This window comes from Lutra lutra, chromosome 2 (assembly GCF_902655055.1).
Source record: "Lutra lutra chromosome 2, mLutLut1.2, whole genome shotgun sequence".
NCBI classification, from domain to species: Eukaryota; Metazoa; Chordata; class Mammalia; order Carnivora; family Mustelidae; genus Lutra; species Lutra lutra.
In genome coordinates, this window is record NC_062279.1 from 83252380 (window position 1) to 83274405 (window position 22026).

The 22026-nt window shown below is 37.7% G+C and overlaps 1 protein-coding gene across 2 annotated transcripts in view; it reads right to left on the reverse strand.

Annotated features, from left to right (window-relative positions):
* The window catches only part of GUCY1B1 (guanylate cyclase 1 soluble subunit beta 1), a 47724-nt gene extending 25741 nt beyond the window's left edge, over window positions 1-21983 (reverse strand). The window contains exons 1-4 of one of the 2 annotated variants that reach the window (XM_047717822.1): window positions 21848-21983; window positions 21093-21166; window positions 4052-4152; window positions 2466-2584 (exon numbers count right to left, since the gene is read on the reverse strand). In XM_047717822.1, coding sequence (XP_047573778.1) covers window positions 2466-2584; window positions 4052-4152; window positions 21093-21166; window positions 21848-21850 — 297 coding nt within the window. In that variant the 5' untranslated portion in view covers window positions 21851-21983. Of the gene's footprint in view, window positions 1-2465; window positions 2585-4051; window positions 4153-21088; window positions 21167-21847 lie in introns of both variants that reach the window. The other variant, XM_047717823.1, reaches the window with a different exon arrangement.
* Window positions 21984-22026: the final 43 nt, after the last annotated feature.

Genomic DNA, 22026 nt, shown 5'->3' on the forward strand with positions numbered 1-22026 from the left:
GGAAAAACAGTAGAGTTATAGAATGGAGAAGAGATTAGAAGAGGCTCGAAGAGAGGCTGGGAAACCATCCAATTTCTAAAGAATAATAGCTCACACAAAAGTGTAGAGGAAACAAAAAAAAAAGTGATAGAATTCTCAAAATACAGTATTTAGGAAATAGATTTTAAGGCTTTGATGATTTATTAAAATCAGGGGTTGAAAAAGAAAGGTTTTTAAACTCTTTAAAATGAGACCCAGTTTATCTTACTCTTTAGTGAAGGATTAAAGTCTATGAAAAAGAATATTTTATTAATTTATATAATGTATATAATTTATAAAATGTAAATTTGTATATGGAAATGAGGATCTTAAGACAATTTATGAAAATCAGTTACTTTATTCTGTCATCACTTATACAGAAAAAATATTCATTTAATTTCTATGTAAATAGCCTAATCATAAGATAAATACCTAAGTATTTTAATTCATTCAATTTGTCGGTAAGATATGCAATTTGAAAAACAGGGGGAAAAAAGAGATAAAAAATATCCACTATTGGCAAAAACTTCACAGTATTCTAACTTTCTAGTTTCTTCATCATTCACACTCACAGTGAAAGAAACCCAAAATCATATGTAATTTAAAGATATATTAACTAAAGTTGTATATTGACTTGGAGGAAAAAGGACTTAGGGCTACTTAAAGTAACGCCATCCAGTGGAAACAGAAGGTGATAAAAGTCACCAGAGCAAAGCACAGATAGATATTAGCCACTTAAGTAATGTTCAAGTTTCTAGTGGCCGTGGTTTAAAAAGAAAAAAAGAAATAGGTGAAATTAATGTTCATGATATATTTTTATAAAACTCCGCATATCCAAAATATTATCATCTCAACAGGGAATTTATATAAAATATTTACCAGCAATTTTGTATCCTTTTTGTACTTCCTTTGAAATCTGTTCTGTATTTTACCCACAGTCCATCACCTTTCAAATACTTAGTAACCATATACTTAGTGGCTAATAGCTATCTTACAGGACGAGCAGCTTTAGAACCTAGGGAAACCCACCAAGAGGCTGCTTCCTCTCCTATTGTGCCCTTACAAATTGAGCGGAATGATCACAATGAGTAGAGGTTAAAACGAATCTTTGTAAACTCCTTTGGATAGCTGTTCTGCTATGGAGATGTGGCCACTGAGAACAAACGTCAAAGTTAAGACAGAGGAACTGCAAATTGCAACTCTGCCAATAAAGTGACAACAGCCAACCAAAGTATTAAAAAACAGAATATGTATTCAAGAATCCAAAATCCCAGTAAACTTTAAATATCAAACTTTGATCCATTTAAAATAACTCATTTAAATACAGCCTGTTAAAGCTTAATTTAAAAATCTCCAGGCAGCGACTTCTCTTGGAATTGGCAGGGTTTTTTTTTTTTTTTTTTCTTTTGACACCAGTAGTTCTGTAAATCCATGGCAGGGCACTGCAAACCAGTTTCCATCTTGATTTAATGCTGTCTTAAGTTTATAAGAAAAATGTCACTATGTAAACAACAGATATTTTGATTAAACACTACAGTTCTTATTTTGGCTGTTAAATCAATAATGCAGCTGGACTGAAAGTAGTTTACATTCCCTCAAAACTGGGCCCCGGTTCAGCTAGTATTGCACTGACATCATTTTCCAGCAAGATCTGGCCGCTTTCAGCTGCTGGTTTAGAAATAATCCTTTACAAACAACCACATAATTTCAACTTTAGCAGATTTCAAGAAGAGGGGCTTACAGATGCCTGTGCTTAAAATAGGGCAGGCAATCCAAAAATAGTATCTCATCTAATGGGTAATTTACTAGTACCAACTTTTAAGGTAACTTAAACAAGCACAGGAGACTAACGCAGATGGGTACATTATTTCTTTCACTTCACCTGAAACTGACTTAGAGAGTGCTCTCCTATTCTCTTTGCTACAGTAGCTTAATTAATATGTAACTAGAAGCAATCCTTCGCAAACTTGTTTTGGTGGCCAAGCACCTGAAAGACATGTTGCTTTCTCCTAAACTTTGAGCCCAACAGAGAACATCATGGACACTGCCATAGTATTTAATTATACTATACAAACCAAGAATACATTGAAAGAGAAAATAAGACCAGATTATATATCTAAAACATAAAACCACAACTACTAGCACATATAAACCATGCAAAAGGGGTCGGTTAAACAGATCACAATAGGCCATGTTCAGATTTTCAAAGAACATTAATTTACAACCTGAATATTCAAGGTCAGCAACCAAAAGTTCAAGAAAAAAATATGAAACAAAAATGCTAAAATGTATTCAAGACCACCCAATTACTTGATGGGATTCACTGTGATTCCATTTCAGCAGCAAGACACCGTCATCTAGCTGTCAGAGTAAAAAGTATTTCTAGAGCCTCTGTTTTGAGAATCACTAACTCAGAGCTTTTAACTGTGGGATTTCAAATTGCTTACCTGTAGAAATTCTCTGACATTAGATCCCAGGACACGCAAGATTGTATCATAACCAGACTCTTGACAAAAGACAAAAAACATCTTCCCGAACATTTGGAGGATTTCCCCAGCATTGAGATCTGTTTATAGGTTTGGGAGAACAATGACAATAAAATATATTATAGCTAGAATATTGTTAATGGGAAGAATGAAAACAGGTGCAAAATTAAAAAATTAAACTATCCTCAATTTTTGTGCAAGTAGTCATTGATCACAAGAAAAACTTCTGGCCTGAACAATACAATGAAATCTGCGAAGAGAAAATATTGACATGTCAAGAGCACAGATGTGTATCTACATGCAAAACAATCAGTTTTTTGGCTATCACAATAAATTCTGAACTTTTTAAAACTTATATTTAATGTATTAACTTATTTTTTCTGAAAAAACACAGAAAAAAATCATCAAGAATGCACATGACAGTATTTTGGTGAAAAATGGTTTTCTTCACATAAATATGCATATTTAGTAAGTTGGTTACATATAACATATACCCCAATATCCTGCTTTGTTTCTTAATGTTCAATCATTAATATTTCCTAAAATCTTTATATTTTTTCTGTAACATCTATTTTAATTGCCATCTCATTAACACAACAATTTATTTAACAATCCACTCGTGTCAAAAATATAGACTTTTCTAGTTTTTGATAATGTAAGTTATCTCAAAATGAAAACATACATCAATCTTAATGCAAATAGATCTAACGATTCTTTGAGGAAAAATTCCTAAAGGGTTTGCACATTTTTTTAAGAGACTTGACTAATGATGCAAAATTATTCTCTACAATGTTGTCTTAATTTACGATCAGATTAACAATGTGTGCGACTTCCTCTTTGACTCTACTGTTGAATACACTAGATGCTTAATTTTAAAAATAACCAAATCTGTGAATAAAATTTCATATTTGTTTCAGTTTTGATTACCAATGAGGCAAGATATTTTTATTATAACAATTTTCCATTCTTTCTTTGTAATTCTTGTGTCCTGTAATAGATATTTGCTCTTCTAGTTATTAGTGGCAAAGCTAAAAACTTCTTTCTATTCTACCCAAATAGGAGCCTAATTGTAAATTAAACACGTGAGAATAACTCTGAGAACAACTTTTTTTTTTTTTTTCCATGAAGCTGTTTTTAAACTTTTCCTACTTTGCAGGAATTTTCATGTAGACCTCAGTTTCTTATTTCTTTTACCAATAGTTAATGGAATGCAAGATTACAAGAGAGATTCAGGGACAGTATTTTCTGCATACTACACTTTTGTAATTACTGTGTTGTTGATACCATAACTGAAGTTATTATTACATGAAGTGTCAATAATTTTTTTTTCCACCCCAACACATGGTTTTCTGTGAGGGGCTACAGGGAGTTTCTCCACTCTTTAAAGAGCTTATGAAGGAAAACTAGGATTCAGGAAAGCCTGAGCCTTCCCTCCACCATTGTGCAGTGTACAACCTACCTAACAATATAATAGGATCTCGGTTCATGTATTCCTTTGGGCTTCTATGTGTAACTTAGCCAAAGAAGGAAAGACACATTCAACTTACTGAGGACTTTGCTTGCAGCAGCAACCAAATCATAAGTTTTAGAATCATCATATATTATTCTGACAAGAAATTGTCCTTCTTCATCTAACTGTGCCTCTTTTCTAGAAAACAAAAACAAGAGACAGCTTAATTTATATGCTGAAATAAATAATAAACTTATTTATATACTTATATGTTTATAAATAAATTGAATTTATATGCTGAAATAAAAGAATAGCTATTATAGATAATACTGTATAAATTGTGTATAAACTGCACAAACAGTGGTTTTATGCCTAAAATGGGACATTTCTGGCAAATTTGTTTAAATCAATGCTATGTGCCTAAAAGTCTAATGATTAAGAAGAAATCATTTCACATTCCCAATTAAAATTCCCCTAATTAAAATGATATATTTAAGCATAGTTTAGCAAGACTAACATTTATATAGTACTCTAATGCTCAATACAATGCCAAGTATTAACTAGAACCAAGAAATAACTTTTAGTTAAACAAATACTCAGCAAATATTTGTTGAGTCCCTATATGTGCCAGGCACAGTTCCAGGCATTAGGGATTGAGCCTTTAGCAAAATAAACAAAAATACCTGACCTCTTGCAACATACACTTCCTAGGAGGGGAGACAGACTGGGCATAAAACTAATAAGTAACATATAATGGTAAGTAGTTTGAAGAAAAATAAAGACAGGTACTCAGGTAGGGAGCTTGAGAACAAAAGCCAAGAGGTCTCACTGGGATACTGGCAATTGAGTAGAGCCTGAAGGAAGCTCTAGAAGTGAGCCATGAGCCATGTGGGGAAGAGGGCTAGGCAGGAGTGGCCCGGGGCACTGGAGGAGCAGCAGAGGCCAGCGTGGCTGGAACAGGGTTGGGGCCAGAGTAGCTGTAAGGGAAGGGGTCAGAGTGGTAACAAAGGGCCTGGGAGGACATTAGAATGACTATGGCATTTACTTGAAAGTGACAGATGGTTTGGGCCTTTGTGACATGAGAGTGAGAGGAACTGACCTAGGTTAAAGGCATCAATCCTGCTGTTGCACTGAGACTGCCCCAGAAGGGGTTAGGACAGAGCAAGGAGACCACTGAGGAGGCAACCGCCAATGCTCAGGTGAGACAGGTTGGTAACTCTCGATTCAGAGTGGAAGCAACCCAAGGAGGGAGAAGTAGTCCAAACTGAGTATGTTCTGAAGGCGAATTCAGAATTGTCGATGGGTTGGATACAGGTTGTGAGAAGAGGCTAGGACATACGGATGACACTGAGGTTTTAGCCTGAGCAACTGGAAGGATATTGTCACCAAAGACTGAACTGGGAAAGGCTGTTAGAAGTGGACTGGAGCAGGGATGGGTTAGATCAGGCTTATGGTTTAGGGGCGCCTGGGTGACTCGACTGGGTAAGCGTCCAACTCATGATTTCAGATCAGGTCTTGATCTCAGGGTCTAAGTTCAAACCCCACATTGGGCTCCACACCCAGCATGGAGCCTAGTTTAAAAAAAAAAAGTTATAAACATATCAGGTTTGAGGTGCCAAATAGACTGATAACATCTCTTAACATATCCTTAGCTTATTAAACACAGTAGCTTAAAATATATACAGTATTCATGAAAGGAAATTATACTTAGTATTTTTAATAGTTGTGATGATCATAGAAATATTTTTATTTTAATAAGATTTGGATTATTTTTCTCAAACAAATGTCCAAAGGAAAAATCTATTATTCAAAATATTGCCAGCCGTAGAAGAGAACTGACAAGTTGGCAGATATCTTTTCCAATGTTAAATTCACAAAAACAGGGGCAACTTGGAAATCAATCTGACTCTCAATCCAATTCATCTAAATCCCTGTGGGCTGCCAGGAGAATGCAAGACAAATCAGCCACTATCATCAGGTGAACTTGCAACATAGTAGCAGCTCAAACAGCTACTGATGAAATGCTGCAGGCCACAATCCCTTTCTTTCTCTCTCTCTCTCTGTAGCAGAAGCTGTGTTTCACAGCTACTGACTGTAGCTGGAATACTGGCATCTGCTCAAGGAGAAAATTCCAAATGATGCCATGTATTAGGTCCAGGGGGGATGGAGATATTCTTAAAAAGTACCCTGTGTTCTTAAGAGGATACCATTTAGTTGCTTGCAGTTGTGCATATCATTGCATGTAAAAAATTTTTTAAAAAGCCTGATTTTGGTAGGCACAGAGATATGAATTTCAGAGGCCAGAATTTACCAGCTGAATGAACTTGGACAACTCACACAAAGCACATGAGCTTTAAACCCCCACTTTTTAAAAACAAGAGCCATAATATAACCTTTAAATATAAATTAATGATAATTTAATTTATATTTATAAATATAAATTGATATGTTTATTAATTTATCAATAATTATTAATATTCAATAATATAATTATTAAATGTATTTTATTATAATCATAAATTAAATTGATAATTATTTTATTTTAATAGTTTTTGAATTATGTTTATTTATATATTGATTATATACTTATATATTTATTATTTATATATGTATCAATTGCTATAGTTAAATTTTTTATTATATTTATCAATTATGTATTTTACCAATTATATATTTATTATTATATTTATTGATTATCTATTAATTAGTATTTGTATTTATAATTTATAAGTTGTGGATTTATAATTATAGTTTAATTTATATTAAATTATAAAAACGTTTAAATAGAACTTTTTATACTTTTTTTTTTTTTTTTTTTTTAATTTGACAGAGAGATCACAAGCAGGCAGAGAGAGAGGAGGAAGCAGGCTCCCCGAGAGAGCAGAGAGCCCGATGCGGGGCTCGATCCCAGGACTCCGAGATCATGACCTGAGCCGAAGGCAGCGGCTTAACCCACTGAGCCACCCAGGCGCCCAAATAGAACTTTTTAAAAACAAGAGCCATAATATAACCCTGCTTCCTCGCTGTAAGAGATACAGTGTGCGAAAGTATGTTCTAAGCTGTTGAGGAGTGAATGTGTGTGTGTGTGTGTGTGTGTGTGTGTGTGTGTGTTTAGTACTAATGATCATAGTGCTTCCCATGTGCAGATACTCAAAAAATTAAAGAGTTGTATATAAGATGCGGAAGTCTTCCATTTGCTGAACATACACAGCTATTAAATTGAAGAGAACACATCTTCCAAACCTCAAGTCTTTTTAACACCAGATGTCAGTGAAATACCCCCAAATTATGAAGGTACAGTACAAACACTGACTTACCTTTTGATAAATGCTATTATGTATCTTGTACATTCCAATTTCTAATTATATAAAAATATGAATATAAAATATAAAATACAGGCAGGGAAACCTTTTAAAGAACCCTCTACTATCCCGATAACCACTGCTATTATATTTGAGTTGTTCATACTTGACTATACTTGTATGTATGACACACACCACAATTATACTGCCTTAAAATCTCCTTTTTTGACTTAGTACTTGATGGATATCTCATTTTATTAAATACATTTCTGTACTTCACATAAAATTGCATTGTATAGACATTGAAATTTCAGTAGCTATTTAGATTGCTTTTATTTTTTTTGCAAGTATAAACAATGTTGTGATGAGTAACTGTAGTTAATAATTGCATTTCTATATAAAAATGTAATTAATTCTTAGGGATTGATGATTTGAGCGATATGGATAGCCTAATTCTTCTCATTTTGCCACTAACATTTTATTACAAAATAGCACTGGTCAACAGATCAGCATTTTGAAGCCTCTAATTTAGGGCATTCTAATAAAATATAGATACATTTTAATTAAATATACAATAAAGTATATATAAATTTATATTCTCACTCTGTGGTATTCTCTCTCTTCCAATTGGGATAAATCAGGTAACATAAATTTCTATAATAAACTCAACTGCTCAGAAACACTCACCAATCTGTAACAATAGGTAAATAAATGAGGTACAAATAGAACACGCCATCACTCTGAATAAAATAGAAGAATGGCTGTTTCCCTAGAAATCCCCTAACCATGAGTCAATGCATTCCTTCTTTCCTCTCTCTTGTTTTAGTAAAATAAGCTCCCTTATCTTTTAAGCTTTACTTCCTGAAATGATCAGCCCAACATGCTCCCTGGAGGAAGGCTGAAATATAAATTAAACAGCAGTACATGTGAAGAAATAACCGTCTTCTTTGAAAAATGTCACACTAAATTCTAATGAATTATTTAAAATACTTAGGATTCCTTATTTACATTTATCTTAGAAATCTTTCAAAATTTTGGGTGGCTCTTTAATTTCTCTCTCCCCATCACCCCCAAAAAAGGGTATTTGCCACAAATATTCGAGCAACTATTATGCCCCCAGGCACTTTACTAAGTACTTTTAATCTATCAATGAAGGAAATAAAGATCCCTGCCTTCAAAGAGCTTACATTTTAACTGGTAGAAACAATGAGCAATGAATATCTACTCAAATTTTATAACCTACCATTAGGTGATGAATGCTATAAAACAAAGTAGATGAGGATAAAGGGGTGAGAGTAGGGATGTAGGAAGAAGAGGAAGGATGCAGTATTAAAGATAGGGATTATGAGAGGCTTCCTTGAGAAGTTAATTTCCCAGCAAGATTTTAGGAGGTAAATTGATCTCCATGACCTAATCTTTCTGGACCCATTTTCCTTTCTTCTGTAAATCATTCATCTTTTTCCATCTTCAGGGGAAAGGAGAATTTACAGTGCAAAGGAGTAGGATGCAAAAGACTTAATTTCAGGCAAAATGGTCAATGAAGCTACTAGAAAGGCTTTCTCAATGTGTCTCAATTCTCAATACTACTGTTCTTCTAGCTTCTGGACAAATTTGTATTTGCTCAGGCTTTATGCTATCAAATGGTTTAGCCTCTGGAAGGTGCAGAGATTATGGTAATAACCATCCTCAGATACATCTTGAAAATATATATTTTTCGAGGGAAGTTTCAACAGGCACCCTTCTGACATTACACTCTTCCTTCACTCCTCTTGGAGGTGTTTGTTTTTTGTTTTGTTATGTTTTGTTTTTCACTAGCTACTTAAAACCACAGAGCGTGACCAGCAAAGAAAAGCGGGGAAGTAAGCTAATATTCAGATTACATAAATGATTTCTATAATTCAGGTAACATTAGCTCACCTCATTCTCCATAAGTTTCTAGCTTTTTTTCTTAAAAGCAAAAGTAAAGGATGTGTCAAATATATATATAGAACATTTCTAATAATATTTAAGGTTTATCTTCTTGACAGTTTCTTTTGTGCTTAAATTATCCAAATTCAGCCAAGTACATTAATCAAATTTTCTAGATTTTCAGAATATATCTTCTGAGAACTAACTTTGTTTAAATTGTTGCATACACAAAGCAAGTGTGTAATTCCCTGTTATTTAAATTATACTTAGTTTACATGTGAAAAAAAAACACAGGTTGCTCTGAGAAACAATTTTAAATTTTCTCAAAAATGAAAGATTTTGGACATGCTGTTTTTTCCCAGTAACTTTCAGATGACAGCAAATATCATATGAAACCAGAATTAAATTGGATTGGAATATATTCAATAGTGCTCATGTATCAAATGGCAACCAAGAGAACTATTATCATCTTATATCCGAGTTTGTGTTATTATATCCTGTTGCTTCCTACTATGTTAAATATCTCTTGGATTACCCCAAAAGAATACAGCTTTTCCTTCTTTCCAAATAGTATCGCTTGCACTAGTTTGTGTTACCTTTACCTATAACTCAAGAACTGTATTTGGGCTAAGCATTACATCTTGCACTTGGTGCATTATTCGATAAAAGAAGTCAGCAGAAGGGAAGACATATTGAGAGATTTATTTTTAAAGTGGCTTAAATGAGGTTGGATGAAGTGGGAAAAATAAAAAGGCACTTTCTTGGGTTAACAAGTAAACCTAGATGGAGAGAAACCCATCTGGTTTCATCTGCACCATAAGTCATAGTGTTTTCTCACACAGCACGCAAAAGCAGCAGCTAAGCTATTTCCATACGTGGTTGCGCTAAGCCTGGGCCAGTTCACCTCTCAATATTTCCGTTTCTTCATCTGTGAAATAGAGGAACAGCAGTACTTACCTGGAGTCCTGTTGGTTAGCAGATTTAGTCTACCTAACGGGCTTAGAATAGTGTTTCCCACCCACTAAATGCCCAATACAGCCAACCGGCAATAGTCTAGTTGTTGAAGAAGAGGAAGGAGGAGGGGCATGAGGAGGAAGAGCAAATGGCAAGTAGAGGAAGAGAAGGAAAGAAATGACAATCAAATATTGGGAATTTGTATTCAGCATCAAAAGAGTTAAACTAAAGGTGCACTTAATTTGTTCATTTGGTGTTAAATTCTCTTAATTCAAGTAGCCAAGAATAAACAAATCCTGTCTCCCCTAAGGACTTTTTTTTTTTAAGATTTTATTTATTTAAGAGAGAGAGAGAGAGAGAGAGCATAAGAGGGAAGGACAGAAGGAGAAACAGACTCCCCATGGAGCTGGGAGCCCAACGCTGGACTCAATCCTGGGACTCTGAGATCATGACCTGAGCCGAAGGCAGCCGTTTAACCAACTGAACCACCAGGTGCCCTTCCCTAAGGACTTTTAAAAAATAAAGACCAAGCTCTCACCTGAAGATGGAATAAGAAACCATCATATTCCATGTATTTGTGGCCACAATAAGTGTTTAAAAATTAAGTAGGAGTGCATGAACAATTTTCCTAGTAGCAATTTCCTACTTACTTTTCATGATGGCTAATTGTTGGGATTTAAATTCATCATTTATTTACACTAATTACCATTCCCCAAAAGAACAATAGGTATTTTTACGGTGATGTTCTGTGGTTTTGGCTTTTGAATTTTGCTTTCTTAATCACTGACGCCAAGCCCAAGTGCTGGAATAGAACACGTGCTCAATTAATGTAGGAATGTTTTAAAAGGCGTGAATGCATTAATTAAACCCATTTCCCTCACATGTTTCTAAACTCCCTACTAAAAATCAAATAATCAAACATGATTGGCAAAAGTGAGCAGTTTGTTTTCAAACTACTATTTAATTTTTATTTTTTATTTATTTTAAAGATCTTATTTATTTATTTGACACAGAGAGTGATCACAAAGAGAGGGAGCGGCAGGCAGAGGGAGAAGGAGAAGCAAGCTCCCCACCGAACAGGGAGCCCAATGTGGGATCAGTCCCAGGACGCTGGGATCATGACCTGAACCGAAGGCCAAGGCATAACAGACTGAGCCACCCAGGCACCCACTATTTAATTTTTAAAGACTAGGTACACGATTCGTCATAAATATCCATTTAGCATTTCTCATAACTCCATAATTGAGAGAATGTTTAACTGTGAAATGTGAATGTACAAAAAACGAATTCATATTCTGACACTGAATTCCTGCTGTTATATACTTTTCAGAAAAGTTCGGTTACTAGAAGGTTCTAACTTTTCAGTAAAGAGGTTTCCCGTAGAAGTATGAAAGCAGGTGTTCTGTGTTAGTAGACCCTGAATACAGGCATCTTAAAAATAAAGTCCCAAAACAGGGTCTGATCTCAGAAGGAAAAGGTCAGCACACATCAAACAATCAACCTGAACGGGGCGCCTGGGTGGCTCAGTGGGTTAAGCCGCTGCCTTCGGCTCAGGTCATGATCCCAGGTCCTGGGTTCGAGCCCCACATCGGGCTTTCTCCTCAGCGGGGAGCCTGCTTCCTCCTCTCTCTCTGCCTGCCTCTCTGCCTACTTGTGATTTCTCTCTGTCAAATAAATAAATAAAATCTTTAAAAAAAAAAAACAAAACAAAACAAAAAAAAACAATCAACCTGACCAATTATCTTTAAAAACCATTATCTCAGAACAAGTTTAATTCAAAGACAGAACGTAGATGTCATCTTGACAATATGCCCCAAGATGGTCTATTTCAGTGTACTGGAAGGACATCATAAATGCTGAGTTGTGTCCAATCGGTACTAAAATTAAAAGCCCCCACTTATAAAACAGAGATAACTATATATAATACCTAAAAAGTTAAAAATTCACATTTTTTTTCTGAGTGCTTGTGAAGTATTAATTACCCCTCAATTTTCAGTAATGGGTTTCCACTAAGTCTGAATCTGCAAAGGAGGAACTGGATTGAGGCAGCTGTAGAGGGGAGCAGCAAGGGGGAGAGACTGGCCCTTTAAATGCAGCGACACCAGCTTCCTGCTTGGAGTCTCTTTCATTTAATAAAGGTCCCTCCTTAAGCCAATGTGTCCACTCATCCAAGTACTGTAAACAGTAACAATAAATCCTGTCAAGAGTGACACAGACTGAAGCAAAGTGACATCACTCTAGATACGTAATTGCATTTTTTTCTTGATACAGGTGGCCAGCCACAAGGGTCTCATCAGTAACTGCCTGAGTTCTGAAGACACATCCATAAACATCTCCTGCGAACCATTTTCAGTAGCTTCATTAGACAAATGAATGCACTTAGATCTCTGTGTGTGCACTTCATCGTGAACTCACCTTGTGTGCCCGCTGAGTCACAGCTCTTCTAAAAATACATAGGTTGCTCAAAATTTCTGAGGCCCTGGTTTTCTTTAGCACATGTGCTAGTTGGTGGTGGATAAAAACCACCTCTAAAAATGTCACAGCCAAAATCACCTGTCTGTGTGCTTGAAAAGTCCAGGGAAACAAAAACAAAAATGAGTAGTGCTAATACACATGCAATTGCCCAGGCCCATGGTAAACTGGCTGCCTTGGGAAGGGTCAGAGGTCCTTCTCTTTAGAGGAAAGCACATAATAAGATCATTGCAAGCCTACCTCAGTTCAGGTTCTTGCTGTGATCATTAGATTAACAGCTGAGTGATTTGAAACAGGGTTTTAAAGTCCTGAAGCTTCAGTTCCCTTACTTACAAAATGAGGACAATGAAACAACTCTATTTTCTCTGGTGTTTGTGAGGACTAAGTGAGACAGAGTATAAAGCACTTTTCAATCCTGGGGACTGTTACTGAGGAACCCTATGGTAAGTGTGTCTTCTATAAGAGCTGTTACATTCAAAACTGAATGACATGATGATCATTCTCATCAGGTTTTTAGATTTAATTTCACTATTACATTTACAAACACTTATCTACAGTTTATAACACTGACTTCAAACAGCACCATTATCTACCCAGCTTTTAGACACCTGCTAAAGGATTCAGTCTTGTCCTGAATCTAGTTCAATAGCTGGTTTCTGGTATATGAAATTGGTCATTCAACAGTAGTGTTTTCTTTTTTTTAAGATTATTTATTTATTTATTTGAGAGAGAGAGAGAGAGCAAGAGAGAATGAGAGAGAGCAAGCAAGCATGAGAGGGGAGAAGTCAGAAGGAGAAGCAGACTCCCTGCCAAGCAGGGAGCCTGATGTGGGACTCGATCCTGAGACTCCAGGATCATGACCTGAGCTGAAGGCAGTTGCTTAACCAACTGAGCCACCCAGGTATCCCTCAACAATAGTGTTCTCAATATTTTATTATATCCATACACATAGGGAGATGACACAAAAGAACTCTGACTCTTCCAGAGGAGATCCCATTATAAACGGCTCTATCTTCTGCTTTTGCTATTTAAAAAAAAAAAAAAAAAAGAGTCCATTTCAACAGAGTTTATATTGTGTTAAATAGTGGTTATAAATGTCATCACTCTGACATAATAAATCCTGGTTACATTAAAAAAAATCTGTGAATGTGCATGTGTTCTATTCTTATATATATGTATAATATTTTATATATTAAATATATATTTCATACATAGACACACACACATAATATATAAACATATACATACATACACATGGGGAAAAAGAGTGAATGAGAAGAAGAAAAAGACAACAATATATGAGGCTCTTTTCTAGGTAACTGTTAGAAAGGCTAGAATGTACTAAGACAAAACAAACATTAATGAATAATAGAAATATGTAATTATAAACCCTGGTAGGTATTATGAAGGAAAACCACAGTTTCGGAGGTGAGAGAAACCTTCCCTTAGGAAGTCACATTTGTTTTGCCATCTCAAAGCTGAGACACATTTCCATTTCTGGGTGGGGGATGGGGAGGGAAGAGAAGGAAAATCTGCTAAGCATAGGTGTTCTCCTGATACATAAAATTCAAAGTCTTCAGGACTGAAAACTGGCCCACAAGGCTAGTGCGCTGAGAGAAAGCAAGATATGTGGACTGAAATGAAAGGTCCCCATGTTTGAGTGATCTGAAAATTGATCACAAAGCATTTCGATAAAGCAACAATTTAGTATTTCTTGATTTGACAAAAAATGGCAAGATCAGAATACACAACGGATCTAAAACCACAGTAACAAAGAGGGATAAAAAATACTTCCAAATATTTGCCTTTTAACCTGGAAAGAGACTTCTTTAACCTCAGTATTTTTTGACAGAAAAATTTTTAAAAATGTGCTCCACTTTACTGGACAAAAAAACCACAACATTTTCCCACTGTTTCCTCTTTAATGAACAATGAGGCAAAGAAGCAGATGGAAAAGCTGCAAGTACTCATGTCTTCTGAGTTGTCACTCTCTGAACTGGGCCAGTTCTACTGATTTCTTAAGGCATGTTTTCCTGTTAATGTCTACATGCTATCAACTCATAACTATTGCTTTCCAACACACTGAGGAGAAACATGTGCTCAAGTCCCTTATCCTGCAGAGAGGCAAGAGAGTGGAAAAGATGTTGTTCTTTGTGAACAGTAGCAATGTCTCGTTAACATTACCCACAGCTATGTCCAAACAGATCAAAAGGGAGAATACGGATTTTCTAATTTTTCCTCTGGCTCTGATGTTAATGAGAAAAGCTCCTTCTCTGAAATACCTAATTAAATAAAGTTTCTATGATTTTTTTTTTCAATTCTCAAAACAAAGACCTAGCTTGATTTCAGGGGGATACTTCGAATCATCAAAGAAAAATCCTGAGATCAGGCTATGACCTATGTATCATGTTGCTCACCAGGCATGGTCCAGGTTCAGGGAGAGTCCTATGTGAAGAGCTCACTGGCAGATACGTGAAGGGGTTTACATATGGACATCTACTTCCTCCTGTAAGAATAACTTCAAATGCTATTGAGCTTATCAACCAGCAGACTGTGCCTACCCCCTTCAGGCTAACTAGCAGGACTTCCTACAGAAAAAGGTCTTGATCCTAACAATTATTGAATTTACCTATTTTTATCTGTATATTATTTTTTTAATTTGGACTGAGGATGTTTCTGGGTATGACCGTTAATATGGTTTCATTTTTGTATGTGTATTACAATAGCTCCTATGTCTATCTTGAAAGAAGCATTTCTAACCTTTGGCACCAGAAGATCAGGGTTGGAGTCCTGACCTTTTAGCTTCCTGTATATAATCCCTAGGACAGTCCTTTAACCTCTTGGAAACTCAGCTTTATCACCAAAAACAAACAAGAAACAATATTGCACTCCCTTATATATAGAATCTACAAAGAACAAACTCAGAGAAACGGAAGTGGTAGCTACCTGGGGGTGGGGGTAGGCGAAATGGGGAGCTGTTGTGCAAAGGCTAAGATACCCAGTTATAAGATTAACAAGTTCATTATAACTAATAACATTGTATCATATACTTAAATGTTGCAAGAGAGTAGATCTTAAATGTTCTTACCACAAAAAGGAAATGGTAACTGCATGATGAAAGTGGTAGCTAATACTATGGTAGCAATTGTTTCACACTTAATAAATGTATCTGATCAACACATCTTACACCTTAAACCTACACAATGTTATGTGTCAATTATATCTCAATAAAGCAGGAAAAAATTGACCTGGAAAAGTCTTTCAGAGTCCTGGGATCTAGCCCCCATCAGGCTCCTTGCTCAGCGGGAGCCTGCTCTCCCTCTGCCTGCTGTTCTCCCTGCCTGTGCGTCTGTTCTCTCTTGCTCTCTCTCTCTCTCTCTCTCTCTCTCTCTCGCTATCTTTCTCTCCCTGTAAAACAAGGAAATAAACTCTTTAAAAAATAAAATAAAATAAAAAAGGCAAAGCACAGTGCCTTATTTTGCTTGTTTTAATTTATTTTTTTAATAAAATGTATAGGAGGAGCATTTGCTACATTTTCAAACAATAAATAGGGATTAGGGGAGGGGGGACTAGAAAAATATAATGTCAGATTGATTCCAAAGTGGAACCAGCATCATGGAAGTAACAATCTTCCCATAATCTGCAGAATGGAGAGGGTGGGTGGGACAAGTCAGACACAGAAAACCCAGTCATGAGGCTGTTGGAGAAGCACAAAAGAAAGTGCTAGGAGCCAGAATGAAAGAAGAGAAGAGTCTAAGGGGCACTTCAAATTCAAAGAACTGGTACCAGTTGTACAGAACAGACAAAAGAGAAAAATCAGTGAACATGACCAGGAAGTTACTACTTATCCTAGAGTGATGAGGGAACATTTAGTCTCTGTACACCTCAATGAGCTACTATTGCTTAAAGGAGAACTTCCCATCTTTCAAAAGAGCTGGGGAAGAAAAAAGTCAAAAAATTTTGGTTCTAGAGTGAAATTAATAGCTACCATTTATTAAGCAGTTACTTTTCAAAAACCATGTTAAGCATTTTTGGACATTTTTCAACATGTTACAACAACTCTATACAACAGGAATTATGTTTTCCTTACTCCTAGAGGCTCAGAAAATTTAGGGAATTTGGAAAAGTCACATTACTAGCTTATAGCAAAGCACTTGCCTATATGAACCATAACAATTTGTGATTAGCATATTCAATAGATACATTAGTTTCAAAGCTGAAGATCAGCATGTTTCTATGCCTGAGTTATGAGCAGAAATCTTTCCACGTCTGAGTTATAGGCAGAACAAAACAAGAAAAAATAAGATAAAAATATCCTAACAACTCTTAAAAGAGTTAGTAGTATGGTAAGATTTTATTTAGAGGCAGGGAGTATATCTTGCTTTTCTACCCTCAGTGTCTAAAACTACACTATGTTCATTAAAAGTAAGCTTAACTAGAGGGACGCCTGGGTAGCTCAGTCGGTTAAGCTATTGCCTTCAGCTCAGGTCATGATCCCAGGGTCCTGGGATCCAGTACAGCATTGGGCTCCTTGCTCAGCAGGGAGTGTGCTTCTCTCTGTCTCTGCCTGCCACTCTGCCTGCTTGTGCTCTCTCTATCTCTCTGACAAACAAATAAATAACATCTTTAAAAAATTTTAAAAAAATAAAAGTAAGCTTAACTAGAGAATGAAAAAAGGAATAAATCAATGAAGGAAAAGGTACACTGCCCTGCTGTTGGTAAATCAGATAAAACCATGCTAAACATATATGAATTCTTTATTCAAGAAGGATGATTGACAACCTTCTAGAGGAATTTGCTCCAACACACACAGTTTGGAGCACACACAGTTGTGTGCTCCAAACACAACTAACAGTGTGATTACATCACTTTCAAATCTCATACTAAAATTTTGATCCAAATATTTATCTCATACTTTTTAGTAAGAGAAAGAAGGGCTAAGCTACATACTATACAGCACTATGGAGTTTCAAATCTATTTTTAATTTGTTCCTTGGCCTGCTCAACTCAAGGCAAAATAATTAGTTTTTAGGAAGGTATTGTGGGGTTTTTTTTATAAACTTTATTCATGTTAGATTTTTTAAATTTTTTGAATCTATTTTTATGTTTCAGGGAGGTTAAACCAATCTAAAATTGAATCCATTAATTTGATACAATGATTAATTTCACCAGGGATGGTGGAAGAATGACAGATATGATTAAATCAAGTAGTTAGGTGCTCTTCTAATATCAATAACCTGACTTCATGTCTTCTCTGAAATTACTGATTTATTTTTCATCACCTTTCGACCATGGCTTCTAAAAGGATCGTCTGAAAACTGAAAAGAAACCGATAAAACAAGATTTAAAGTAGATTCAGAGGTCTCCTTTTCTTTTTCATATGTATTGGTGGTTAGATCAGAGGTAGTAAACTACAGCCCATGGTTTAAACCCAGCCCACTGCCCAGACTGTCTGGTCTGAGAGCAAAGAATCATTTTTACATTTGAGATGGTCACATTTTAACAGTTATGTCTATACCTACATAATATCCTCTATATTGACTTTTGACTGGCAGCACCTGGATTATTTACTATCTGGACTTTTAAGAGAATGTTTGCTGACCCTTAGTCTAGACATTTTTTTTTTCTTAAAAGGAGGAATTTAAAGCCTCTGTGAAATGGTTATATTATTGGTAAGAGTGTAAGTGGATACAGAGTTTACAATGAAGCATTTTTGGCTCCTACCACTTAGCATTTGCTGCCTGGAATCTGTTACTTAGGGTTTTATTTGTCATTAAATGTTTGGCATCCTTTCTCATGAAGAATGGATGGCCATTTCCTACAAAACAAAACAAAACAAAACAAAAAAAAGTGTTATATTAAGTTTTATAAATATCAATTTACATAGTTTCTCACAGACCAAAAAAGGAAGATAGAGACATTTGGTGCTTACCGAGACCAAAAAGAAAAGAAAAATATTACACATTTAGTTTTTCATAAAAGATTAAAACAGAAAGTATATTGCATATTGAACCATTGGTCATGAAGGTCATGATCCTTCCTTCCTGGAGCAGAGGAGGAAATTGAAAGGAGGCATCAGAATCTTCCAAGGAGCATTTTCAAATTAAACTCCTCCAAATTTTCCTCTCCTGCCCCTATGCAATGAACATCTCTTTGCTGTGCTAAGGGAATGCTTTCCAAGGAGCACAAAGTAACCCCTCAGGGGTATTGACTGGGTTGGGAACCAATGAGCTGCTTTAATCCCTCTCAACACAGAAAAATGAGCAATGTTCTCTATCCCAGATTGTCCATGGTACCCAAGAAAATAAGGGCTCCAACAGAAGGGACACTCAGGCAAAAAAGGATCAAAGTTAACACCTGCATTCCAACACTAGTTTAACTAAAATAGTATTCCCCTTGCTGGGGTACATAATTATTGCAGGGATACATATAAAAAAGACTCATATGATTTGTTTCATTTTACCAGAAAAAAAGATTTTGAATGATTTAAGTTATTAAGACTTGAAAAGATTAAGACTTCTATTCAAAAATACTTAGAGATAAATTAATAAGTTAAACCAGATTGATGTTTAATTAAAAATTAATATGCTTTTTAAAAGTAGAATGTAACAACATTCTTAGCCTACTCTGACAGAGTTAAGTTCTCACACCAGTGGAATTTGAGTATTTTTTGGTATTTTGACCTTCTCTGGGGAAAATCTAGCCAATACAAACAAACCACTTGATAATTTAATTTTTGAAAATTTCTGATACATTTCTCTATAAAGTATAATTTTAAATCTTAGTATTTAACCATGATTTAAGTTGATAATGGGTGGCACATACACTCTAAATTTGGTTAAAACACATAATAACTATTTAGCCATAATAACTATCTTTTATTGTGCTCTCAAAATTTCAGATATATTGTCATAGCATATTCATCCAGAAATTTGGGGAATTTTTACATTACAGATGAGAAAACATGTGGGAGATACACAGAATGTTTTCATAAATTCACAAAGTGGATTAAAGATAATCCCATACTTAAATTACACTGCCCAAAATCTTGCTTTTGACATCTGCCTTCTCTTTAACTCTAACAAGCAAAATAAAAATTATGAAGGTATTAATAAAGCAGACAGATTCAAATCCCAAAGTAAGCTTTAGTGCCTGAATGCTCATTTGATTCAATCCATAATTTCCAAATCCCCACTTCTTTTTATTATATGTAGATATGTCCTGTGGGTAACATAAATGGCTCATGGAACATGAAACCAGGCTCAACGGTAGAGACCCAATGAAGGGAAAGTCGCATTCTAGTGCTTAATATTTAAGCCTGGCCATCTCCATGGAAACAGACATTTAAAAGAAAACATTGTCATGTAACTGCATAATAAGACTTGTTAGAATTGATTGCCAACAATTGCAATGTATTTAGAAAAAAAAATTGCATGAAACACCACCTACTTGATAAAACAAACGAAATCAGTAAGGTCAGGAAATGAAAGTAAAGAATAACGGGCTCTCCTCAGTCCACCTAGGTAATCACTCCCTCTCCCTCCATTTCAATGTGACAGATTGTGGTTCCCTTATGAAAACCCATATATATGGTTTTGGTGTAACTAGTTGGTTGTGCTATCTATACAAGTTCAATGCAAATTTCACCAGAGTAAGAAAAGAAAAAGAGAGAGAATTTCCTTAGACCGAAATGTTCAACCTGCCCGCGGAGGGGACCCATCATTCCAACAGGTTTTAAGTCTCAGGTGTCTGTCGTATTTCCGTCCACGTCCAAAGTCCTGCCAGTGCTAGACTAAAACTAAGATGCTCTCCTACAAAGGAGCCTTGTAGAAGCCAAAAAAAGGGGAGGGGTAGATTTTGAGAAAATGAAAGAAAAAAAATTCCAATTTTACTTTATTTCAAATGAGTAAATGCACTTGATTCAGTTGCTCAAGAAATCATCTCAAGAGAAGCGACGTTTAGCACACTAAAAAGGCTTAACTATTTTATGTGTCTGCGAGGTGTGTAAATTCTAAGCGACCCAAGGTTTCCTGTTTGTTTCTAAGGCCTCAGGCTCTTTGCACGTCGCGGAGGCCTTAGTGGTCCCCGGGGCCCCTTTCCGCGTGGGAGTCTCCCGGCTTGCAGAGGCTCAGAGTCGCCGCCCGGGCGCTGGCAGAGCGTTCCCACGCTCAGGCCGGGTCGGGAGGCCGCGGTGACCCCAGGGGCTCCTTCCCCCGGTTCGCCCTCAGGGCCCCGCCTTGGCCGCCCCTCCTCCCCGGGTCCCCGCTCCGGAGCGTGGGAGCGCAGCTGCAGCCGGGAGCGGCGGGCGGAGGCATCTCCAAGGATGCGCGCGAGAGACCCAGGCAGGAAGCGGAGGATGCAGTGAGGCGCGGGGGACATCGCGGGGGCCGCCCCGGGATGCCCCCCGCCACCCCACCTCGCGCGCGCACACGCGCGCACACACACACACACGCAGCGCGCGTCGCCAGAGCGGGGCCCAAGCTAGAGGAGCCCGTCACTTACTTGATGTCTTCCCACACCTCTGGCCCGTAATTGCGGATCACCAGCAGCTCCAGCGCGTGATTCACAAATCCGTACTGCAGGGACAGGGGAAACCTGAGTGTCAGGGACCAGCGGTAGGTGAGAAGGGGCTCGGGGGTGAGGCAGCAGCATCAGCTGGTTTAACCTTGTCCCCTGCCCCCTGGCTCCGCTCTGTTCGGGGTACTCGGTGCTGAAGACAGGCATCAGAGACGCCACACCTCCACCCCAATAAAAGGCAGATCCTCTCCGCCACCGTCCGCCCCATCGCCTTGCCACCTTCTTACCCCTCCGCTCACCTGTCACCGCTCCCAGGCGGGGTGGGGGGGTGGGGTGGGGTTGGGGGTGGGGGGGTATCCGGACAAGTGTGGCAAAGGGGAAGCGAACCCGGCACTCCCCCCGCCATTGGCCCTCAGCCACCCACACCGGTGGGGTCCGCCTGAGCCGAAAATCCCCCGCGCCTCAGCCCCAAGTCCCCTTCCCGAGCCCGGGAAGTCGCGGCGCGATGCCGAGCGGTGGACCCTCCTCTGAGGAGCAAAGGCAATAACCGGCCCCGTCGCGACCCCCAGCGTTCCCAACACCCCTCCCAGAACACAGGCAAGACCGCGAGACTGCTCCCGCGACCCGCGGTGCGATCCTCCTGCCCCCGCGCCAAGCTCGGGTGGCGCGGCCGGTTCCCTAGGGCAACCAGGCCGGGCACAGCGTGAGGTTCCCAGCCTAACCCGACTGGAGGCACTCACCATGGTGTCTGCGACCCGAGCCGAGGAGGCAGCTCCCACGCAGATGCACGGCCGAAGGGACCCGGGTGGCGGCTGCAGCAGCGACAGCGCAACAGGACCTCGGCGGCAGCATAGAGCTGGAAGCAGCGCAGCAGCCTAGGCCTGCCCTGATTGCCACCTCTTCGCAGCCAATGGGGAGT